Source organism: Pelophylax lessonae (genome assembly GCF_965119305.1).
Source record: "Pelophylax lessonae genome assembly, chromosome: 4".
NCBI classification, from domain to species: domain Eukaryota; kingdom Metazoa; phylum Chordata; class Amphibia; order Anura; family Ranidae; genus Pelophylax; species Pelophylax lessonae.
In genome coordinates, this window is record NC_138771.1 from 166,892,225 (window position 1) to 166,916,072 (window position 23,848).

A 23,848-nucleotide genomic window follows, 5' to 3' on the forward strand; every position below is an offset into this window, starting at 1 on the left:
GCGAGTGACAACATCGCAACTCCGGACAGTCACAGAGCCGGAGTCCACGAACCTGGAAGCAAGATGGGAACGCCTGCAGCTCTGACATCTCTTCGCAGAGCTTCATTTGAAGGTAAGTTTAACCACTTCTGGACCAGAAGGATTTGCCCCCTTAATGACCAGGCTATTTTTTGCGATTCGGCACTGCATTATTTTAACAGACAATTGCGCCGCCGTGCGACACTGTACCTGAATAAAATGTATGTCATTTTTTTCCCCACAAATAGAGCTTTCTTTTGGTGGTATTTGATCACCTGTGTGTTTGTGTTTTTTTTTTTTTTTTAACTTTTATTTTTTGCACTATAAACAAAAAAATAGCGACAATTCTGAAAAAAAAAAATATATATATTTCACTTTCTGCTTTATAACATTCCCAAAAAAAAATGTAAAAATCTAATTTGTTTTCATCATTTTAGGCCAATTTGTATTCTGCTACATATTTTTGGTAAAATAAAAAAAAATCCCAATAAACATATTTTTGTTGGTTTGCACAAATGTTATCGCATCTACAAAGTAGGGCAAAGATTTATGTAATCTTTTTTTTTTTTATGTTACTAGTAATGGCGGCGATTAGCGATTTTTAGCAGGACTGCGACATTGCGGTGGACAGATCGAACCCCTAACTGACATTTTTGTCACTTTTGGGGGGACCAGTGACATTACTACAGTAATCAGTGCTAAAAATATGCACTGTTACAGTAATGATACCGTCAGGGAAGGGGTTAACCCAGGGGCGATCAAAGGGTTAAGTGTATGCCTAGGGGGTGCTTTTTAACTGTGAGGGGGGTTGGGCTTACAAAATCAATACAGAGACCTGTGTTCCTAAATAGGAGGAACACAGGAGCTCTGCATTGCTACCAGAGGGAACAACGGTCTGCTGTGTTTACAACAGCAGACCGCTGTTCTCCCTTCACGGGGAGCGATCATGGGTGCCCGGCGGCAATCGTGGCCACCGGCCCCCTTGATTGGCTTACCCACTGGCGAGTGGTGTGCACATGGTATCCCTGCAATCGTCGGGAGCATTATTTTGGGTTGTTCTTTTGTGGTAAATGATAATAATAGCAAGAAATATACAGCTAAATTTAAAAAAAAAAGACATTTTTGTTTCTATTACAATTTTGGGGCCAGTTTACCTCTGATAAAAAAAAACAAAAAAAACAAAAAAAAAAACAGGAGACATCTGTCACCATTTACCACCAAAAAAAAAGCCCAACAAAAAAACAAGGTATAATCCACCTGGATACACAAAGTAGTTGTGACAATATATATGGTTTTACTAACACGTCAAAGTTGCGAATATATGCTTAGGCATTTACATTTGTTTTACCTTTAGGCGTGAAGGAGTTAGGACAACATCACTTTTTACTTTTTTGTAACAGTTTAAGCACTGTCTTTACGAAAAAGCCCTTGATTAATTCTTAAGTCTTTGTCTCTGGTCTCCAGCTAATAAATACATCTGTAATAGCAATTAAAGTATCCAGTTCTGCCACACGGAATATTCATGCCTCCCCCTCCAATATGTTGAAGTCTAACGGAGTTAAAATAACCTTTCACAAATTTTGGCAATTCAGATTGAGCATATGAAACCACATGTCTAAGAGTCCAAACACTCCAGCAGCAGATGTGTGGTCCGGCGCAGTGCCTATACGCTGATACCGGTGCATCAATTGCCCATTGCAGAAACACATAATACTGGCACCCTCTCCTGGAGTTACATGCAATTCTATATTAGAACAGAATAAAACAACACGTTGTTCTCCACGCTCACGCGTTTCTGGCCTATGCATAACTATGACTAAGGCCTACATAGGGCAGAAACACAGCATGGAGGACAATATGTATTCTTTTCTCCTGTTTTAATATAGCATTGCATGTAACTCCAGAAGTGGGTGCCAGTAATGTGCTGGCTTTTCCAGAGCCTTTCCAATCCTATGGAACTCCTTACCCTTATCTGTCCGATTATCTCCTACTCTATTAGCTTTTTAGGTGATCTCTGAAAACCCTCCTCTTCAGAGAAGCCTATCCTACCCACACCTAACAAATATACCTCCATTTTCTCCATCCGCCCATCCCCCACGGTTATTGCCTTTTGTTTCACTTGACCCCCCTTCTAGATTGTAAGCTCTAACGAGCAGGGCCCTCTAGTTCCTCCTGTATTGAATTGTACATTAAAGCGGTAGTATACAGCTTTTTTTCACTTTTAACTACAGGTAAGCCTATAATAAGGCTTACCTGTAGTTACAATTAATATCTCCTAAACCTGCACGGTTTAGGAGATATTACCACTGCATAAAGCCGCTGACGAGTGCGGTGCATGCGCTCTGAAGGTCCGGGGGGACCTTCAGAGTTCCTTGCCGGGAATTGCCGGAAAATCACTCCCACGAGCATGCGTGGGAGTGACGTCATCGCGGCTCCGGCCAATCACAGCGCCGGAGCCGCCGAACCCGGATGAGACGCCGAGGGATCATGCCAGCGCCCACAGCGATGTCCGGGGGTCCGTGTCGGGGCTTCGTTCTAAGGTAAGTGTTTCATAATGAGCTAGTATGCGATGCATACTAGCTCATTATGCCTTTGTCTTGCAGGTTTTTTTTTTTTTTTTTCTTGGATGAGTTTACTACCGCTTTAAGATAAAAAAAAAACCTTCTGACTTTACAACTACTTTAACAGAGCTTAGCATGCTGGAAGAACTGTTTGTTTCATAAAATTAGCACACATTTGTGATGTAACGAAGAGACAAAGCTGGGCATGTGTGACCCGGAACAAGAAGTAGCTTGAACCTTGAACTGGTGAATTGGGACATGGTAGGTGGATCAGTGAATGGAGAATGGGGAAGAAATCAGCCACGACACTTTGACCTGGAACTACAACATGTCTCCTTTATTACTAGGAAAGGACAACAAACCACGCAAGGAGTAGAACTACACTAAAATCTATTAAAATAAGAAAAATGTTTGCAAGTGTACACTGTATTTTAAGTGCCTCCCTGGTGATCACTGAAGTTGTCCATCACATTAAAAGATCCGTATTAATCAGTGTTTAACCACATATATGTTTCCTCTTAAAAGGTGGGCTTTACCGCAGAAAGGCCGCATATATGTGGCCTTGTGTAAACGCTCCTAGCACAGTCATCGGCAGGGACCAGAAAGCTACCGATGCATATTTGCATTTGGGAGCTTTCCAAACATATGATAGCCAATCGCAGCAGTCACATGACCAGAAATGCCCGCCTCTGCCTCCCGACAGGAAGGGATTAAAGCTGGAAAACCTCCGGAGTAACCTCCCTACAGTTACTTGCACCTTTTGCAACCTTTTCCAGTTGTATGTCTATTACATATAAAATAGTGGGAACCTGTGGTCCCTGCCTGTGTATTCTGGTCAGGATATCTTGGGCAGGGCAAAGATTTAAGTGGAATTTTAATCCTTAGGCTCCATGTACACGGGACGTTGTAAATGGCCGTTTAGGAGCAGTTGGGCGTTTTTTTCAGAAGCCCCTGAACCCATCTACATTTTATCTTATCTGTCCATGTACACCAGGTCGTTTACAGTCATTTGAAGGCAGTTGCGTTCAGGGACTTTTTTTAGAACGCAATTATTTGCGTTCGAACGTGTGTTTCCCGGCGTTTCAAACGCGTCTGAACGCGTCCGAACGCGATGACCCGCGTTTAGCATTCGCGTTTTTCCATTTTAAAGGGGAATAATTTTTTTGACCTCTAGGAACGCTTCTAAACGTAAACGCGGGTACAAACGCGACCGAACGGACGTTTCAAATGTCCTAAAAATTCCAGCATTCAAAGGGACTTTTAACAACGTCCCGTGTACATGGAGCCTAATCCTTTTTTTTTTTTTCCTAGTGTTTTGGGAAGGGTAGGTAAAGTTTGTTATCTTTTCTCTGTTGGGAAAAATTGACTCTTGGAGCCGGTTCACATAGGTGTGACCCGACTTGCCGGGGCGACCTGTGAAGTCGCGGTGCGCAGCTCGCACCGCGACCTCGGAGCGGCATGCACGGACTTCATATCATTGAAGTCAATGCAGGTCGCCCCAAAGTAGCTCAGGACCCTTTTTCTAAGTCGGAGTGACTTGTGTCGCTCCTATTAGAACGGGTCCTGTGCTAATCTATGGCAGGCAAGTCGCCCCAGTGTGAACCGGCTCTTACTTTCTGTACTGGTGATCATGGGATTGTAGGCTGCATTCAAAACAATAAGTGCTAATTTATAAATAAAGAGACCAGACAAAATTAGGGCCCTTTCACACGGCCGCTCCGTGTGTCCGCAAATCATCCCATCCGTTTGCGGATGATTTGCGGACATAATGTAAGGGAATGGCACTGCGGGTGTCAGCGGAATACCATCCGCTGACACCCGATTTTCCTCCTTTCAGTTCTGTTCCGTTTTTACGAATGGAACAGAACCCCATTTTTTCTTCCGTGTAAAAAACGGAAAGGAAGGAAAATCGGATGTCAGCTGTGTCATCCGCTGACATCCGCAGTGCCATATACTTACATTATGTCCGCATATCATCCGCAAACGGATGGGATGATATGCGGGCACACGGAGCGGATGACAGAAATGTCATCCGCTCCGTGGAAAAAAAAAAAAAAAAAAGTCCCGCAGCGGACCTTTCACACGGAGCGGCCGTGTGAAAGGACCCTAAATGTGGTATTGAAATGGCCGCGGCACCTTTATTGGTAAATAAATAAATATTTTATTGACATAAATTCTTAAAAAATAAATATATATATATAAATATAAAACTCCTTAAACTTAAAAAATTGCGCTCAGTCATAAAAAAACTTGAGCGCTCATCAAAGAAATACAACAAATCCCCCCTTGATACAAGGGTGACAAACCACATAAAGGTGCCTACGACAGGGAGGGGGGTGGGGGGAGCTCGCCGCACTGCTCAGGATACACTGAGGCAAGACGAGCCGCACAGCTTCTTTTAGGCTTCATTCACATGTCAGCGTAGCGATCGCAAGCAGAATCACCGCGATTCTGCCTGCGATCCGGAAATCATTGCAAATCGCGGGACACCTGTGCGTTGCCCGTGATTTGCAGTAGCACCCCAAATGCTGTGCGAAGTTTCCGCGATTTGCGCCTGCCGAATCGGGGTAACATCGCGCAAAAAAATTGCGGGACGCATGACGCCCCAAAGAAGCTCTTGTACCTTTTTTTTGGGCGTCATGCGTCTCGCGATTTTTTTTTGCGCGATGTTACCGCGATTCAGCAGGCGCAAATCGCGGCAACATCACACAGCGTTTGGGGTGCTATTGCAAATTACGGGCAACGCACAGGCGTCCCGCGATTTGCAATGATTTCTGGATCGCGGGCAGAATCGCGGTGATTCTGTCCGCGATCGCTACGCTGACATGTGAACGTACCCTTATAGCCCTAGCCATGTGACGCTTGTCACGTGTCACACGTTACTCCCGCCCGAACTACACGTGACTTTCCCGCCTAAACTTTTCAAATTCCCACCCAATCTCTGACTAACTTCCAATTTAAACTACTGACTGGATTCCCGCCTAATTTAAAAATAGCTATAACTAAGTGCCTATTGCGGTGAACTTAAATAAATATTTTTTTTCTGTTTCTTACAGCCGCAATCCCATGTTGTGGGCATCATTATAATGTGCCCGCACTACATTGTCACTGGCACAAAGTGAGGGGGAATCTCCAATTCTCTAGTGTCTTGGAGATACTCGCTTTAGTGACATCTGTCAAGTGTAGACTTTCCCTCCATCTCCTAAAACTGCCAGAACATTTTGTTTACAAGTACATACCTTGCCTTATTCGAAAACATTAATATAAACATTTTTTATATCTTTTCATTTTAGGTTTTTTGACACTTCTAAACAAGCCATCGGAGCTCTCTTCATCCACTTTACCAATGTATTCCTTTCAGACCTGACAGAAGTGGATCCCTGTTCTTTGTAAGTGCGTAGAATTTATTTCCATGCGTGCTCTATTTTTGGTGATTATTTTAGTTTTTTCTTGTTTGACCTTAAGGGCCGGTTCACACTATAGCGGTGCCAAACATCGCATGTGATTCGCAACGCACTGCTGTGAAAATCACATGCGATGTCTGTGCGATGCAAATTCAACCATACAGATTGTATGGCTGAATTGGCATCGCTTTCAGACCAAACTCGTGCAGGACCCTTTTTTTGGTCTGAACCAGAATTGGATCGCATTGTTTACTCCTATGCGATCTGATTCCTGTCCGAATTGACAGTTCATACTGCGATATGCAAACTGATCTGGGGATGTCATTAACTTTGTATTGACACTCCCAGCGGTTCGAATATGGCAGTGTGAACTGCCTGTGAGTCGGGTGCGATGTGGGAACCCACAGTGGATTTGCAGTGTTCCCGCATCGCACCAGTGTGAACTGAGCCTAAAACAACTAAAATCACCAAGGGTATTCCTTAACAACCATATACATGACTATAGGATATATAGAGGTGTACTGAGGCTATTGTAAAAAATCTTTGTATGCCTTTTTTTCCTCTATACAGGTACCTGATGCATTTTCTGCTAGACGCCACACTTGGAATGCTGGTGATTTGGCTGAGTGTGAAATTTGTGTCACTGATAGTGGAGCGTCGGCAGTACACATTATTGGTATTTGGTGTCTACGGTAAGAATGTAACTATTGTTATCCCTTTAGAGAAATATTATTCCTATTTACTTAATTTTATTTGCTGTCTGTTTTTTGTTGCACTTCTCTTCTGACATCTGTGTTTATGGTACCTTTTTTTAATTGGATTTATAATTCTGTTCTCTCATGTTAAGCTGAGGTTACCGTCAGGTCATGTCAGGTCATGTTAAGCTGAGGTTTATGCAATAAGCCATGTGTGTCATTAGTTCAGTAGCTATTGTTGATATTTTTGAGTACACATCTATCTATAGGAAGGATGTTTGGTGTGCATAGCAATCTGCTTAATGTCCTTTCCCAAATTGTACACAAGAGGGCGACATGGTTCCTTATCATTGTTAATAGTCATGGATTAAAATTGAGTATTACATAAAGTACGCGTACATTTTCATGTACTGTGTTCCTATTTAATCTGTTCATTTAGATTGCATGCATACATTTGTATCTGAAGGCTCCAGCCTTGCTACTCTTAAGACAAATGTTTCATTTGTGGGCCAGTGATAGAAGCTGGACTTCTCGTACTGTTGTATGTGCACATTGGCTCTTAAATTTTAAAACTTGGTGATGGATGACAATTGGCAATACATGTTTTTTCAGGTCATTATGTTATTGTTATTATACAGGATTTAAATAGTGCCAACAGTATGCACAGCACTTAACAATATAAAGGGAGACCATATAATTCAATATTATTATTACTAATAAGGATTTCTATAGCGCCAGCAATTTAAGCAGCGCTTTACAATATTAGAGGGAGACAGTACATATACAATACAATAAAATGCAAGAGGATTTAGAGGGCCCTGCTCAGAAGAGCTCACAATCTAATGGGGTGGGGCAGGTGTTACAAGAGGTAAGAGTAGGGAATGAGCTGATGGCAGATTAGTTGGCGGTGTGATGGGCTTCCCTGAAGATATGAGTTTTCGGGGATTGCCTGAAAGCAGCTAGAGTAGGAGATAGCCATACAGGTTGAGGTAGAGAGTTCCAGAGGATGGGAGAGGCCCTGGAGAAATCATGGAGACGAGCATGAGAGGAGGAGACAAGGGAGCTTGAGAGTAGGAGGTCTTGAGAGGAGCGGAGAGGACGGTTTGGGTGATATTTGGAGACAGGATTGGTGATGTAGCTCGGGGCAGAGTTGTGAATGGCTTTGTATGTTGTGGTTAGTATTTTGAATTTAATTCGCTGGGCAATTGGGAGCCAAGAGGGTTGGGAGGGCCCTTCTCCTACAAGCTTACAATCTAATCGGGAGGACCTAGTGGAACAAAAGGTAATAATTGTGAGGGAGGAACTGATGAGAGAAATAGAAGATTTGTTTTTTTAGAAAAAGGCAGGATAGGCTTCACTTAAAAGATGAGTTTTCAGGGATCACCTAAAAGTGGACAGCAGTGTTAATTTTGTCGACTAAAATATTTCCGTTGACTAAATCAATACTTTTTTAGTTGACTAAAATACGACTAAAACAATTCGGATGACGAAAATACGACTAAAACTAAAATGACACTTATGTCCAAAGACTAAAATACGACTAATACTAAAATAACATTTTAGTCCAAAGACTAAAATATGACTAAAACTAAAATGGCATGTTAGTGAAGACTATGGCTAAAACTAAATTTAATTTTATAACGGCTAAATCTGTCTCTGTAGTGCATGTTCAAACTCTAATACCATAAATATTAAACCTGTTATTAGATTTCTACTCCAGGAGTATATAATGTTTGGCAGTTCTGAAGAAATAATGCATTCAAATTTAACTAAACCCATTATATTTTAGTAGACTAAAATGTACTGGAGATTTTAGTCGACTAAATAGGACTAAAACTCAAATGGCATTTTAGCCAAATAACTATAACTAAAACTAAATTGAAATTGATGTAAAAATTAACACTGATGGACAGAGTAGGACATAGCCAGATAGATTGGGGTAGTGAGTTCCAGAGGGCAGGAGAGGCTCTCAAGAAGTCCTGGAGACAAGCATGGGAGGAGGAGACAAGGGAGCTAGAGAGCAGAAGGTCTTGGTAGGAGCAGAGAAGGACGATCAGCCAAAACACCGATCTCTGGAAAAAGTTTGTCAAAGGTATCTGTGAAAGTTGCAGATACTCTATATACAATCTGATTGTGATCTGAGTCTTCGGGAATTGCAGGCATTGGATCAGTGCTTTATGAAAACATCAGACTATCTCATTGAATACAGTGGGTAGATGTGTCCAATAACATGCAAAATAGGACAAAAAACAAAACCGAAGCCAGTTATTTGTAATACACGGTGCTTCTTCAAAATAAATGCTATTTAGGTGGCACTGAAAACCGGTGTGTTCTCTCTACTTGGATGAGTTTCCTCCTAGAATCTTTCTCACCATGTTCCAAAATCATGCTAGTAAGTTACCCAAGCTTCCACCCAAATTGGCAGTCAGCACAAAGCAAATGAGTAAAATAACAGAAAACTCTCCATCAGTCCTAGCAGGGAAATCTGTAAGCGGACCCATCGTTAAAATTTACATTCTAAACATAAATCACATAAATGAACTAGAAGGGCAAATGTCCGCATTGCCAGATCACTTTATTATCTGGGAGAAAAAGGATTTCTTTCTAGCCAGGAATAGAAAATATTCTGCAGTCCCCAGCCACCAGCACAGATCAGATGGTCTGTTTTCAGTTAGTATCGAGAAAAGAGGAGCAAACCAAATATCCCATATAAATAATAATTAGAAGCTAAATATGGAGACTCCATTTTAATTTAATAACAAATACCGACTGGATTTTTTTTATATTAAATGTATCTCTTTTAATACTTTGTATATCTAAAGAAAACTTTTTAAGGGCTAGTTTACACTTGCATTAGTTAGTAACCCTTATTACCGTTTTATCATTCAGTTTTGTAAAGCGTTTTTGAAGTGTAAATGAAGCTTTGGAAATAGAAAAAGAACCAATATAATCATCGCAATCCCAAAGTAATCTGATAGATGAATCAATATAAATCACTATGGCAGCATACATTCAGTGCTACACTTTACACAAAAATACCAATAATAGAAAAATAATGCAGCGCCAAAGTGCACAAATAAGTTAGTGTATCATTATTTTTACACTAACTGATTTGTGCACTTTGGCGCTGCATTATTTTTCTATTAATGAAGCTTGGCAAATACCCTGTGTGTGTGGATTTTCTATGTGTTTTAAAGGGCCTCATTAGTACCCCCAGCTCAGTAATACTCCAGCTCAGTAGATCCACAGCTCATTAGTACTCTGCTCAGCAGATCCCCAGCTCCATTAGTACCCATGTTCTGCAGATCCCAAGCACATTAATACCCCCATTCTGCAGATCCCCAGCTCATTAGTACCCAAGTTTGGCAGATCCCCAGATCATTAATACCCCCGTTCTGCAGATCCCCATCAAATTAATACCCCCCATTCTACAGATCCCCATCAAATTATACCCCCCATTCTGCAGATCCCCATCAAATTAATACCCCCCATTCTGCAGATCCACGTTTGGCAGATCCCCAGATCATTAGTACTCACATTCAGCAGTTCCCCAGCTCATTAGTATCCCTGTTCTACAGATCCCCAGCTCATTAGTACCCTTGTTTAGCAGTTCCCCACCTTATTAGTACCCACACTTAGCAGATCCCCACTTAGTTTTACCCACATCTCTGCTGATTCCCCACTATGTAGTCACCCCTAGCTCTGCTGATCTCCCACTCAGTAGAAACACCCAGCTCTGCCAATCCCCCACTCAGTAGAAATACCTACCTTTGCTGATTTCCCCCCCCCCCCCCACACCCCACCCAGTAATAACCCCTAGGTCTGCTAATACTCTGTTTTTCTGATCCTCCTCTCTCTCTCTGGTCCTTTGCTGCTATATTGCTTTCATGCTGTACACAATGTGTGGCATCTGCTAGTTTCACCTGCACTGGTCCCTCAGGTCTGCTTTCTTTTTGGTGGTATTTGATCACATTTTTGTGCTATAAACAAAAAAAGAGCGACGAGTTTGAAAAAAAATCCCAATCATTTTTACTTTCTGCTATAAAACACATCTGATAAAAAAAATGTAAAAAATCAAATTTCTTCATCAGTTTAGGCAAATATGTATTCTGCTACATATTTTTCATAGAAAAATCCCAATAAGCACATATTGATTGGTTTGCGCAAAAGTTAGTGTCTTCAAACTATAGAATATTTATTTTTTTACTAGTAATGGCGGCGATCAGCGGCTTATAGTGGGACTGCAACATTGTGGCGGATAAATTGGACACTAACTGACAGTTTTGACACTTTTTTGGGGACGCTATGACACGAATACAGTGATCAGTGCTAAAAATATGCACTGTCATTGTACTAATGACACTGGCTGGGAAGGGGTTAACATCAGGGGGCGAAAGGGGGTCAAAGGATTAACTAGTTGCCTAGCCAGTGATTTTGTGTACTGTGGGGGAGGTGCTTTTACTAAGGGAATACATAGATCTGTGAACCTGCTTTGCAGAGACACAGGATCCATGCCTTCTGTACTGACAGAACGGCAATCTGCCTGTTTACAGAATGATAGCAGGTGCCGGCAGACATCGGGTTCAAAGGACCCACTAATCAGCTCCCGCTGTGTAAAATCACAGCAGGAGCCAGCCACCGGTGGGCGGACTTGCGCCCGGTACCCAGAAGGTCTAGAATGATGCGTATATATACACATGATCCTGCACAGCACAGCCGCCCTAAAAATTGCAACAACTACCGGTTTCTCAAACTCTTTTAGTTACTGTATACTCTGTTTCAACTTCAGACTGGACAATGAAAGACCAGCAACAGCCTGGTCAGGTAAACTCTCTCTTACTGTCAGCTTGTCCCCTTCTAGTCCACTCTAATTCTGGTATCCCTCTCCTACATGTAAAAAAAAAAAAAAAAACATAATAGAAAAACTACTTAAATCCCCCAAATATATATATATATATATATATATATATATATATATATATATCTATTTCTCTGTCGCTCATTGACAGACGTAGTCTTCTTGATTCACAAGAACTGGGTTATGTTGTCTCCGCAGGAGTAGGACTAGGCAGAAAGAAAAAACGTTCTGGCTCCACCCTAGGGGCAGTCCCAGAGGGTATATCCTCCCTCTCTCTGCTACAAGGCATCAGTTTTTTTCTGTCTAGTCAGGAGTAAGGACCCAAGTTCCTTGCTGGGATCTCTGGTCCTGGCAAGATTTTTTTTTTTTTAGAAAAAATATTTTTTAGGTAGTTTTTTCTCCAGTGTTTTTTCCTGTGAGATCTTCAAGCAAATACGCCGGACTGGGCGACACTAGTGGTCACCCCAGCCGGCCTACGAGCGCGCGCAGACCATTGCATTGTGCTTGGTCGGCCGCGACACATTCAAGTAAGTATGCGGGGCCGGGCGACGGGCTGGATGTTGAGATCCAGTGGTCACCCCGGTTTCTGCCTACGAGCGCTTGCAGACCAGAGCTCCGCGCTGGGTCGGCCGCGACGGAGTCCCATTGGAGGGACTGACCTTGCGAGTTAAAAGTCTCGCTTGGACGCCAGGAACCAGAGAGTCGAGGCGTCCGGAGTGGTCCACAACCCCCCACCCCGGTGGAGAGGGAATTGTGAAGAGAGGGTGCCTGTCGGTTCGGTATGGTGAGTAAACGTTCCCTTTTTTCCTCGTTATGAGGCAGTATGAATTATGGGCCCCTCCATACATGGTCAGTATCTGTCTGACACTAAAAGTCCCCCTTGTAAATACAGCATGTGTTTGGTGGGAAGTGGACTTGGTTTGAGAGCTAACACTCTACCCAGCAGACTGTAGTATTACAGCAGACATAGGAGGTATAATCCTACCTTAATTGTAGTGTACCTCCTGCAGATCGATAAACCGCCATTTAGCAGAGATGCAGGTGGATGTGCTGGGAAAAACGATTTCGGCAGTCCGCCGCCATTTTGCCGTAGACCGGGTGCATGAATGTCCTCAGGTCACGCCGACCGCCATGTTTTTGGAGTCTATTGTCTCCTGTATGGGGGCGGCCATGTTTGATGAGCCCAGCTACCTCGTGGAGAGCTGGGAACGCCGGTGTTGTGACAGAATGCTATACCCCCTCAGATTGCTATACCCTCGTCACTTCCGCCTCGGTGCGCCTGCGCACAAGGCATTCTGGAGGTCCGCCGAGAAGCGTTCTTACAGGGGGCGGAACAGTTCTTACAGGGGGCGGGGCGGGAGGCGGTAGATGCAAATATCATCTAGTCCTTACAAGGGGCGGGGAGGATTAGTAGACATCGAGTTCTTACAGGGGGCGGGGCAGGGAGGATTAGGAGACTTGCGGCCGTGTAATAAATGTATTAAAAGTAGTTCCTTCGGTACCGCTGTATACTAAATAATAAAATAATGAATATTACTATTAAAAAAATATATACACACATATTCCTTCGGTACTGCATACTAAATAATAAAATAATAAAGTAATGAATGTTAGCATTAAAAACAATTATATACACACACATATATATAGAAGAATAAAAAAAAAAATATATATATATATATATATATATATATATATATATATATATATATATATATATATATATTTTGAAGATAAATATTAAAAACCAAATATGAAATATCAGAATAAAAAAAATTAACCACTTAAGCCCCGGAGGATTTGGCTGCTAAAGGACCAGGGTTTTTTTTGCGATTTTTTACTGCGTGACTTTAACGGACAATTGCGCGGTCGTGCGACGCTGTACCTAAACGAATTTGACGTCCTTTTTTTCCCACAAACAGAGCTTTCTTTTGGTGGTATTTGATCACCTGTGCGATTTTTTGATCACGCGCTATAAACAAAAAAAGAGCGTAAATTTTGCAAAAATAACAATATTTTTCACATTTTTTTATATGAAATTCCCCAAAAAAAAAAGTAAAAATCAAAATTTTTTAACATTTTTCGGCCAATTTGTTTTATGCTACCTATGTTTGGTAAAAAAAATCGCAAAAAGCGTATTTTGATTGGTTTGCGCAAAAGTTATCGCGTTTACTAACAAAGGGAAAGATTTTTGTCATTTTTGGTGTTTTTTTTTTTAACGCGTAATGGCGGCGATCTGCGATTTTTTTTTCGGTACTGCGACATTGCGGCGGACAGATCAGACCCTTGACTGACATTTTTGACACTTTTGGGGTTACCAGTGACATTACTGCAGTAATCAGTGCTATACATATGCACTGTTACTGCAAAAATGACACTGGCAGGGAAGGGGTTAACTTTATTGGACAGGGAGGGGTTAAGTGTGTCCTAGGGGCGTGATTCTAACTGTGTAGGGACATTCCTATTGGTGTAAAAGCAAAGATCAACCGTTCTACATAGTAGAACGGACAGATCTTCACTTTTACACAGGGAGAACTGACAGGCAGCTTGTTTACACAAGCTGCTCTGTCTTTCTCCCTTCACAGGAGCGATCGCAGTGTGACTGGCGGACATCGAGTCCGCCGGTCACACGCACTGACTTGCCTGTGAACGAGCCGCGGCGGGCGCGCGCCCGCCCGCGATAGGCTCGCAAGTCAGTGACAGGCGAGTGACGTACCGATACGTCACTCTGCCTGGCCGGGGCTGACCGCCGCAGTATATAGTCGTGCGGCGGTCGGCAACCGGTTAATTACACACACATATATATATATATATATATATATATATATATATATATATATAATTTTTTTTTTCTAATACTGATATTTCATATTTGGTTTTTAATATTTATCTTTAGTGTGTATATATATATATATATATATATATATTTTTTTTTTTTATTCTTCCATTTATATATATGGAGGAGTGGGGGACCCGTCATGTAACTATAGGTGCAGTCACGCTAGGGAAAGTAGAGGGGCCACAGCTCAGGCCCTGAATAAGTCCAGGGTCCCAAATTTGGCAAAGAGATAGGGGAGATCTTCATTTACCACTCTTAAAATGTTGGAGTAGCTAGCCTCAAATTTTTTGGTCAACTTTTTCAGGGGCCTCTTGGCAGGGTCGTCACAAGGGGGGTGCAGGAGGGCGTCGAAATCCGTGGCTGCCGAGCGGGAGGGGGGGTCGGCGGGACCGGGCGCACCCGATCGGGGGAGTTGCTGGCGATGTGCGCGCCGCCGGGAGGGGAGGCCATGGTCGCGAGGTCGGTACGCCCTCGGATGACGGCCCGGGAGGAGGAGTGGGGCTGGAGGCCACCGTTCTCCCGCGGGGAGCGCTCCTAGGGCGGACCTGGCCGCGACGGACCTGCCGGCCGTCTGGCGGCGTCTGTCTGGCCATCTGGAAGCTGATTCGGGTCCTGGCAAACTCACCTGGCCCTCTACGAGGAGGTCCGGAGGCGGGGCGCCTCCGACCACGGGGGCCGCAGGGAACCGTCGGCGGGACCGGCGCTCCCGAGGCGGACAGGAGGGGGGGCGAGGCGCCCTGGGCGGTGGGCCAACATCTGTCGCTTCGCCGTGGTCGAGGGCTCCGATAAACCACCCTCTCATATATCCGCAGCAGCAATTCCCTCCGACCCCCCTGCCCGACCGGAGTTCCAGGCGCGACCAGCCGAAAACCGTAATTTCGGTCCGCTCCCCTGGAACTCCCTGCCGGCCCCGGCCGGCAAATCCGTCCTCATCCGCCACTTCCGCGGGCCGCCGGCGGAAAATCGCGCAATGTCCCGGGGGCCAGCTTGGATCGCGCGGCCAGCCTGGTGCGCGGTGCCGTTTCGCGGCCGGAGGGCGGCAGCCCCGGCGGGCCAGCTTGGATCAAGCGGCCAGCATGGCGCAGGGTGCTGTTTCGCGGCCGGAGGACGGCAAAGTCCCACACAGTGCACGGAAGCCGACTTCTCCCCACTGACACCAAGAGCCACGGCCAGCAGGGTGAGCAGCTCCAGGCTCGCCCCGCCGGTCACCCTGACACGGAAGCTGTTTTTTCCCCTTTGACTTTTTCAACTTTTTGGCCCCCGGGGGGTACGGCCGGAGGTGGCCTTGACGTGCCCCCTTAAGGGGGACTTCCAGAAAATTTATTTTCGGGACCCCTTGTGTCCAGGGACCCCAAACATGCACCAGACCCAGAGGGGGTCCCGAACCCCCGGCCCACCGAGTTTCGCGTCCCTGCCGCCTACGGTTTCCGGAGATATCGACTGGTAAAAACCGCAAGTTAGATCCGCCTAGGCCGCGGCTAAATCGCGGCGCGCCGCTCGCGGCGTCCCCGGCCGCCGGGGGCTCCCGCGTCCGGGGTCGGTTCTCCCCCTCCGCTTACAGCTGGGAACCCCAAATTTTTCATGGAGGTCGCCCGCCCCCCTGGCGACGTAAAACACAGAGCTCAAACCTCCGGTCGCCCCGGGGTCCGGAGTTACGTCGGGTGTCCCAAAACCTTTGAACATCCGGACTTTGGACTTATTCTTGGACCCAGAGAGACAGAGCCAGCGGGTGGCTCGACGCACAGGCCGGATTGGGAATAAAATTCAGCCCTGGAAAAAATTTCATACCAGCCCCATAGCATTATTATACCGGCCCAACAGCATAACGCCATTATTTTCTTGTTCATAAAAGGGAAAACCATGCATTTTAAAACAAATTTGAAGAGTGTATTATAGTATTATATACAGATAAGATAGATATGAAAGCATATAGGGCTTTATATATAAAAGAGCAAATTCTAGTTAAAAGTGGTAAAAGTACGGACATGGTAAAGGAAATGTCAGAGGCTGTGCGGACATGGTAAAGGAAATGTCAGAGGCTGTGCGGACATGATACAGACCATCAGAGCCTGTGCGGACATGGTACAGGACATCAGGGCCTGTGCTGACATGATACAGGACATCAGGGCCTGTGCGGACATGATACAGGACATCGGGGGCTGTGCGGACATGATACAGGACATCAGGGGCTGTGAGGACATGGTACAGGACATCAGGGGCTGTGAGGACATGGTACAGGAGATGTCAGGGGCTGTGCGGACATGGTACAGGAGATGTCAGAGGATGTGCGGGCATGATACAGGAGATGTCAGAGGATGTGCGGGCATGATACAGGAGATGTCAGAGGATGTGCGGACATGGTACAAGATATGTCAGAGGCTGTGCGGACATGGTACAGGAGATGTCAGGGGCTGTGCGGACATGGTACCATGTCCGCACAGGCCCAGATGTCCTGTACCATGTCCGCACAGGCCCTGATGTCCTGTATCATGTCAGCACAGGCCCTGACGTCCTGTACCATGTCCGCACAGGCCCTGATGTCCTGTACCATGTCCGCACAGGCCCTGATGTCCTGTACCATGTCCGCACAGGCCCTGATGTCCTGTACCATGTCCGCACAGGCCCTGATGTCCTGTACCATGTCCGCACAGGCCCTGATGTCCTGTACCATGTCCGCACAGGCCCTGATGTCCTGTACCATGTCCGCACAGGCCCTGATGTCCTGTACCATGTCTGCACAGGCCCTGATGTCCTGTACCATGTCCGCACAGGCCCTGATGTCCTGTACCATGTCCGCACAGGCCCAGATGTCCTGTATCATGTCAGCACAGGCCCTGATGTCCTGTACCATGTCCGCACAGGCTCTGATGGTCTGTATCATGTCCGCACAGGCCCTGACGTCCTGTACCATGTCCGCACAGGCCCTGATGTCCTGTACCATGTCCGCACAGGCCCTGATGTCCTGTACCATGTCCGCACAGGCCCTGATGTCGTGTATCATGTCCGCACAGGCCCTGATGTCCTGTATCATGTCCGCACAGGCCCTGATGTCCTGTACAATGTCCGCACAGGCCCTGATGTCCTGTACCATGTCCGCACAGGCCCTGATGTCCTGTACAATGTCCGCACAGGCCCTGATGTCCTGTACAATGTCCGCACAGGCCCTGATGTCCTGTACAATGTCCGCACAGGCCCTGATGTCCTGTACCATGTCCGCACAGGCCCTGATGTCCTGTACCATGTCCGCACAGGCTCTGATGTCGTGTATCATGTCCGCACAGGCCCTGATGTCCTGTACAATGTCAGCACAGGCCCTGATGTCCTGTACAATGTCCGCACAGGCCCTGATGTCCTGTACCATGTCCGCACAGGCCCTGATGTCCTGTACCATGTCCGCACAGGCCCTGATGTCCTGTACCATGTCCGCACAGGCCCTGATGTCCTGTACCATGTCCGCACAGGCCCTGATGTCCTCTACCATGTCCGCACAGGCCCTGATGTCCTCTACCATGTCCGCACAGGCCCTGATGTCCTCTACCATGTCCGCACAGGCCCTGATGTCCTCTACCATGTCCGCACAGCCTCTGACATTTCCTTTACCATGTCCGTACTTTTACCACTTTTAACTAGAATTTGCTCTTTTATATATAAAGCCCTATATGCTTTCATATCTATCTTATCTGTATATAATACACTCTTCAAATTTGCTTTAAAATGCATGGTTTTCCCTTTTATGAACAAGAAAATAATGGCGTTATGCTGTTGGGCCGGTATAATAATGCTATGGGGCTGGTATGAATTTTTTTCCAGGGCTGAATTTTATTCCCAGTCTGGCCTGTGCATCGAGGCACCTGCTGGCTCTATCTCTCTGGGTCCAAGAATAAGTCTAAAGTCCGGATGTTCAAAGGTTTTGGGACACCCGCCGTAACTCCGGACCCCGGGGCGACCGGAGGTTCAAGCTCCGTGTTTTACGTCGCCAGGGGGGCGGGCGACCTCCCTGAAAAATTTGGGGTTCCCAGCTGGAAGCGGAGGGGGAGAACCGACCCTGGACGCGGGAGCCCCCGGCAGCCGGGGACGCCGCGAGCAGCGCGCCGAGATTTAGCCGCGGCCTCGGCGGATCGAACTTGCGTTTTTTACCGGTCGATATCTCCGGAACCATAGGCGGCAGGGACGCGAAACTCGGTGGGCTGGGAATTCGGGACCCCCTCTGGGTCTGGTGCAAGCTTGGGGTCCCTGGACACCAGGGGTCCCGAGATAAATTTTCTGGAAGTCCCCCTTAAGGGGGCACGTCAAGGCCACCTCCGGCCGTACCCCCCGGGGGCCAAAAAGTTGAAAAAGTCAAAGGGGAAAAAACGGCTTCCGTGTCAGGGTGACCGGCGGGGAGAGCCTGGAGCTGCTCACCCTGCTGGCCGTGGCTCTTGGCGTCAGTGGGGAGAAGTCGGCTTCCGTGCCAGGGTGACCGGAGAGACACCCTGGCACTGTGTGGGACTTTGCCTTCCTCCGGCCGCGAAACGGCACCCTGCGCCATGCTGGCTGCTTGATCCAAGCTGGCCCGCCGGGGCTGCAGCCCTCCGGCCGCGGAACGGAACTGCGCGCCATGCTGGCCGCTCGATCCAAACTGGCCCGCCGGGACTTTGCCGTCCCCCGGCCGCGAAACGGCACCGCGCGCCAGGCTGGCCGCGCGATCCAAGCTGGCCCCCGGGACTTTGCGCGATTTTCCGCCGGCGGCCCGCGGAAGTGGCGGATGAGGACGGATTTGCCGGCCGGTGCCGGCAGGGAGTTCCAGGGGAGCGGACCGAAATTCCGGTTTTTCGGCCGGTCGCGCCTGGAACTCCGGTCGGGCAGGGGGGTCGGAGGGAATTGCTGCTGCGGATATATGAGAGGGTGGTTTATCGGAGCCCTCGACCACGGCGAAGCGACAGATGTTGGCCCACCGCCCAGGGCGCCTCGCCCCCCTCCCGTCCGCCTCGGGAGCGCTGGTCCCGCCGGTCCCGCCGACCGTTCCCTGCGGCCCCCGTGGTCGGAGGCGCCCCGCCTCCGGTCCGCTGGACCTCCACCGCAGAGGGCCAGGTGAGTCTGCCAGGACCCGAATCAGCTTCCAGACGGCCAGACAGACGCCGCCGGACGGCCGGCAGGTCTGTCGCGGCCAGGTCCGCCCTAGGAGCGCTCCCCGCGGGAGAACGGTGGCCTCCGGCCCCACTCCTCCTCCCGGGCCGTCATCCGAGGGCGTCCCGACCTCGCGACCACGGCCTCCCGCCCCGGCGGCGGTGCGCACATCGCCAGCAACTCCTGCGACCGCACCCTGGGGGGGTGCGGGACAGCGCGGCCGCCCCCTGATCGGGTGCGCCCAGTCCCGCCGACCCCCCCACCCACTCGGCAGCCACGGGTTTCGATGCCCTCCTGCACCCCCCTTGTGACGACCCTGCCAAGAGGCCCCTGAAAAAGTTGACCAAAAAATTTGAGGCTAGCTACTCCAACATTTTAAGAGTGGTAAATGAAGATCTCCCCTATCTCTTTGCCAAATTTGGGACCCTGGACTTATTCAGGGCCTGAGCTGTGGCCCCTCTACTTTCCCTAGCGTGACTGCACCTATAGTTACATGACTGGTCCCCCACTCCTCCATATATATAAATGGAAGAATAAAAAAAAAAAAAAATATATATATATATATATATATATATATATATATATATATATACATACACACTAAAGATAAATATTAAAAACCAAATATGAAATATCAGTATTAGAAGTATTAGAAAAAAAAATTATATATATATATATATATATATATATATATATATATATATATATATATATATATATATATATATGTGTGTGTGTAATTAATTTTTTTTATTCTGATATTTCATATTTGGTTTTTAATATTTATCTTCAATATATATATATATATATATTTTTTTTTTTATTCTTCCATATATATATATATATATATGTGTATATAATTGTTTTTAATGCTAATATTCATTACTTTATTATTATTATTTTATTATTTAGTATACAGTACCGAAGGAATATGTGTGTATATATATATTTTTTTTTAATAGTAATATTCATTATTTTATTATTATTATTATTATTATTTAGTATACAGCGGTACCGAAGGAACTACTTTTAATACATTTATTACACGGCCGCAAGTCTCCTAATCCTCCCTGCCCCGCCCCCTGTAAGAACTCGATGTCTACTAATCCTCCCCGCCCCTTGTAAGGACTAGATGATATTTGCATCTACCGCCTCCCGCCCCGCCCCCTGTAAGAACTGTTCCGCCCCCTGTAAGAACGCTTCTCGGCGGACCTCCAGAATGCCTTGTGCGCATGCGCACCGAGGCGGAAGTGACGAGGGTATAGCAATCTGAGGGGGTATAGCATTCTGTCACAACACCGGAAGGCATACACAGGGGGCGGAGCCACGTCCTTCTACCCGGGAAAACTAACACAGCTCTTTCCAGTCTGTAAAAGACAGACGCTGACTGCAGTTGGTTGGAAACTTCTCTGCATCGAGTGGTGAGCCTTGAGGGTCCCTCTCTCTCTCTCTCTCTGGGGATTGAGAAGCAGGTACTCTGAGGGGCGCTATTGCGCTAGGGGGATACACATAAAAAAAAAAGAGGTATTTTTTATTTAAAAAAAAAAAAAAAAAGTTTTTGTTTTTTCTGGCAGAGGTGTCTTGAATTAACATGGACCCTGCCACTCATGTATCTCCACCGGATCCCCTCGAGGTGTCTGCAGGATCCTCCAGCACCCCACTGACGGTTGAATCATTGTCAGCTATTATGGAAACTTTTGTGTCCCGGGTGGAAGTGGCTTGTCAGGGACAGGGCGCAAGAAAGCGACCCCCGCCTAACCCCTTATTATCTGAAACTTCGGATTCAGAATCTGAGCCTATTTCTGCAGTTGCAGGTACTTCATCTGGGATTGGTGTCTCGGGTACTGTCTCTTCAGACAGTGAGGAGGATGTTTCGGCATCAGCCATAGCCCGAGAGGAAGCGTTGGTAAACGCACTCATTGTATCTGTTCAAGAAACCTTAAGATTACAGGGTATTCCGTTGGAAATAGCTGAAACTGAAATCCCCTTTGGGACTAAAAAACGCATCAAAGTAGCGAAGGATTTTCCATTGCCCAAATGTTTTGGCAATCCAATCAAAGAAGAATGGAGTCTGCCAAAACGCACTTCTGCTATTTCTAAACGCATTAACAGGCGTTATCCGTTTGAGGAAACCCTCATTAAGAAATGGACAGAACCACCTGTGGTAGATTCACCAATTGCTAGATTGAATAAAGCCACGGTTATTCCTTTAGAAGACGCTCCGTCTTTTAAAGATCCAGTGGATCGCAAGATAGAAGCTATGTCTCGCACCATGTTTTCCTTGATTGGATCAGCTTTCAGACCAATAATTGCTATTGGACTGGTTTCGCAGACTGTAACTGAATGGACCAAGTGGTTGCGCCGGGACTTAGAAGAAGTCCCTCAGGCGGTATCAGATTTGTTGGAACAAATGATACAGGGGTTACAGTTTGTGTGTGATGCGGCGTTAGACGCCACTCCATTATTGGCGCGAGCATCAGTTTCAGCAGTGGTTCTCAGGCGTACACTGTGGCTAAAAGGTTGGTTAGCCGACCAAGGTTCCAAAAAAGCATTGGCTAATATCCCCTTTTTAGGAGAGCGTCTATTTGGAGCCAACTTAGATGAGATCATTAAGGATCTCACGGGAGGAAAGAGCACCTTTTTACCGCAAAATGTTAAAGGTAAAGGACCTCGTCAAAGACGAGGGCCTTCTTTCTCTGCTCACAAAAAGTTTTTTCGTCCCGCGGGTAAAAAAATTAAGTCCTCCAAAGCTCCTTCAGGAGGCTTCAGGGGACGTTGGTCGGGCAAGCAAAAGCCCGCCCCCTCCAGACCTGAAGATAAATCGTCCAAAGCCTGAAGGTGCGCCCCCACCCATAATTGGGGTGGGGGGACGTCTTCGCCGGTTCCCGGATCCATGGCTTTCCAGAATCCAGGACAAGTGGGTTTGCGAAGTCATAAGGTCAGGGTACAAGATCGAGTTTGGATCTCTTCCACCGGCGCGATTCTTCCCTTCCAATATCCGACTATCCCCGGATCGTCTAGAAGATCTACGGAGAGCAGTCACGGATTTACTACAACAAGGAGTGGTAGTCCACGTTCCTTGGACAGAACGTTTTCAGGGGTTTTATTCAAACCTATTTACAATACCCAGGAAAGAGGGCAAAGTGCGTCCAATTCTGGACTTAAGGGTACTCAATTCCTTTCTCAACATAAGAAAATTCAAGATGGAATCCATTCGCACAGTAGCAGCCTTCCAGCATCCAGGGGATGTCCTAGCGTCCATAGACATCAAGGACGCCTATCTTCACGTTCCCATTTTCGCAGGACATCAGCGGTTTCTACGCTTTTCCGTAGAAGAGAACCACTATCAGTTTGTGGCGTTACCTTTCGGTCTCGCCACGGCTCCTCGGGTCTTCACGAAGGTGTTGGCCCCAATGTTGGCACTACTGCGCCAAAGAGGCATATCGATTCTAGGTTACCTAGACGATCTCCTACTTCATGCAGAGTCTCCTCAGACCCTGCTACAAAACATAGAAATTACTATAATTTCTTTACAGGAATTCGGGTGGCTGGTGAACCAGCAAAAGTCATTTCTGGTTCCCACCCAGAGGCTCGAATATCTGGGTCTAATTCTAGACACAGTCAGGACAAGAGTTTTCCTTCCGGTAGGGAAACTCCGGAAGATTCAATCAGCAGTCCAGTTGTTACTATCCAACAGCTGGTCTTCTCTTCGAACTTGCATGAGGGTTCTGGGGTTGATGGTGGCTTCCTTCGAAGCAGTCCCATTTGCCCAGTCCCATACCCTAATTCTTCAGCAAGAGATTCTTCTCAGATGGAATCGGAATCCGGAATCCCTGGACAATCGGATCCGATTGAGCAAACAGACCAGATGCTCAGCCAGGGAAAGTCATTTCTGCCAATATATTGGACGATAGTGACCACGGATGCCAGTCTATCCGGATGGGGAGGAATTCTCGGTCAGTTATCTGTCCAGGGACTTTGGTCCCCGGAAGAATCCAGGTTGCCTATAAATGTATTGGAACTGAGAGCGATCAGACTTTGTCTGATTCACTGGACCGAGCAGCTCCAGGGCAGCCCGGTTCGGATCCAGTCGGACAACGCCACGGCCGTGGCTTATGTCAATCACCAGGGGGGCACCAAGAGTGTCCGAGCGGCCAAGGAAGTGGCTTGCATTCTTCGCTGGGCGGAACAATTTGTTCCAGCGATCTCTGCGGTGTTCATTCCGGGGGTGGAAAATTGGCAGGCAGATTATCTCAGCCGTCAGACTCTGGATCAGGAGGAATGGTCCCTCCATCCAGAAGTTTTCCACCAGTTGTGCCTACGTTGGGGCACCACGGATGTGGATCTGTTGGCATCACGATTCAACA

General features: G+C 46.7%; 1 protein-coding gene across 1 annotated transcript in view; it reads left to right on the plus strand.

The window, feature by feature from the left end:
- The window catches only part of LOC309553153 (store-operated calcium entry regulator STIMATE-like), a 177,549-nt gene that overhangs the window by 76,447 nt on the left and 77,254 nt on the right, over positions 1–23,848 (plus strand). The window contains exons 3-4 of the mRNA XM_082254062.1: positions 5,873–5,968; positions 6,554–6,675. Coding sequence (XP_082110188.1) covers positions 5,873–5,968; positions 6,554–6,675 — 218 coding nt within the window. The remainder of the gene's footprint in view (positions 1–5,872; positions 5,969–6,553; positions 6,676–23,848) is intronic.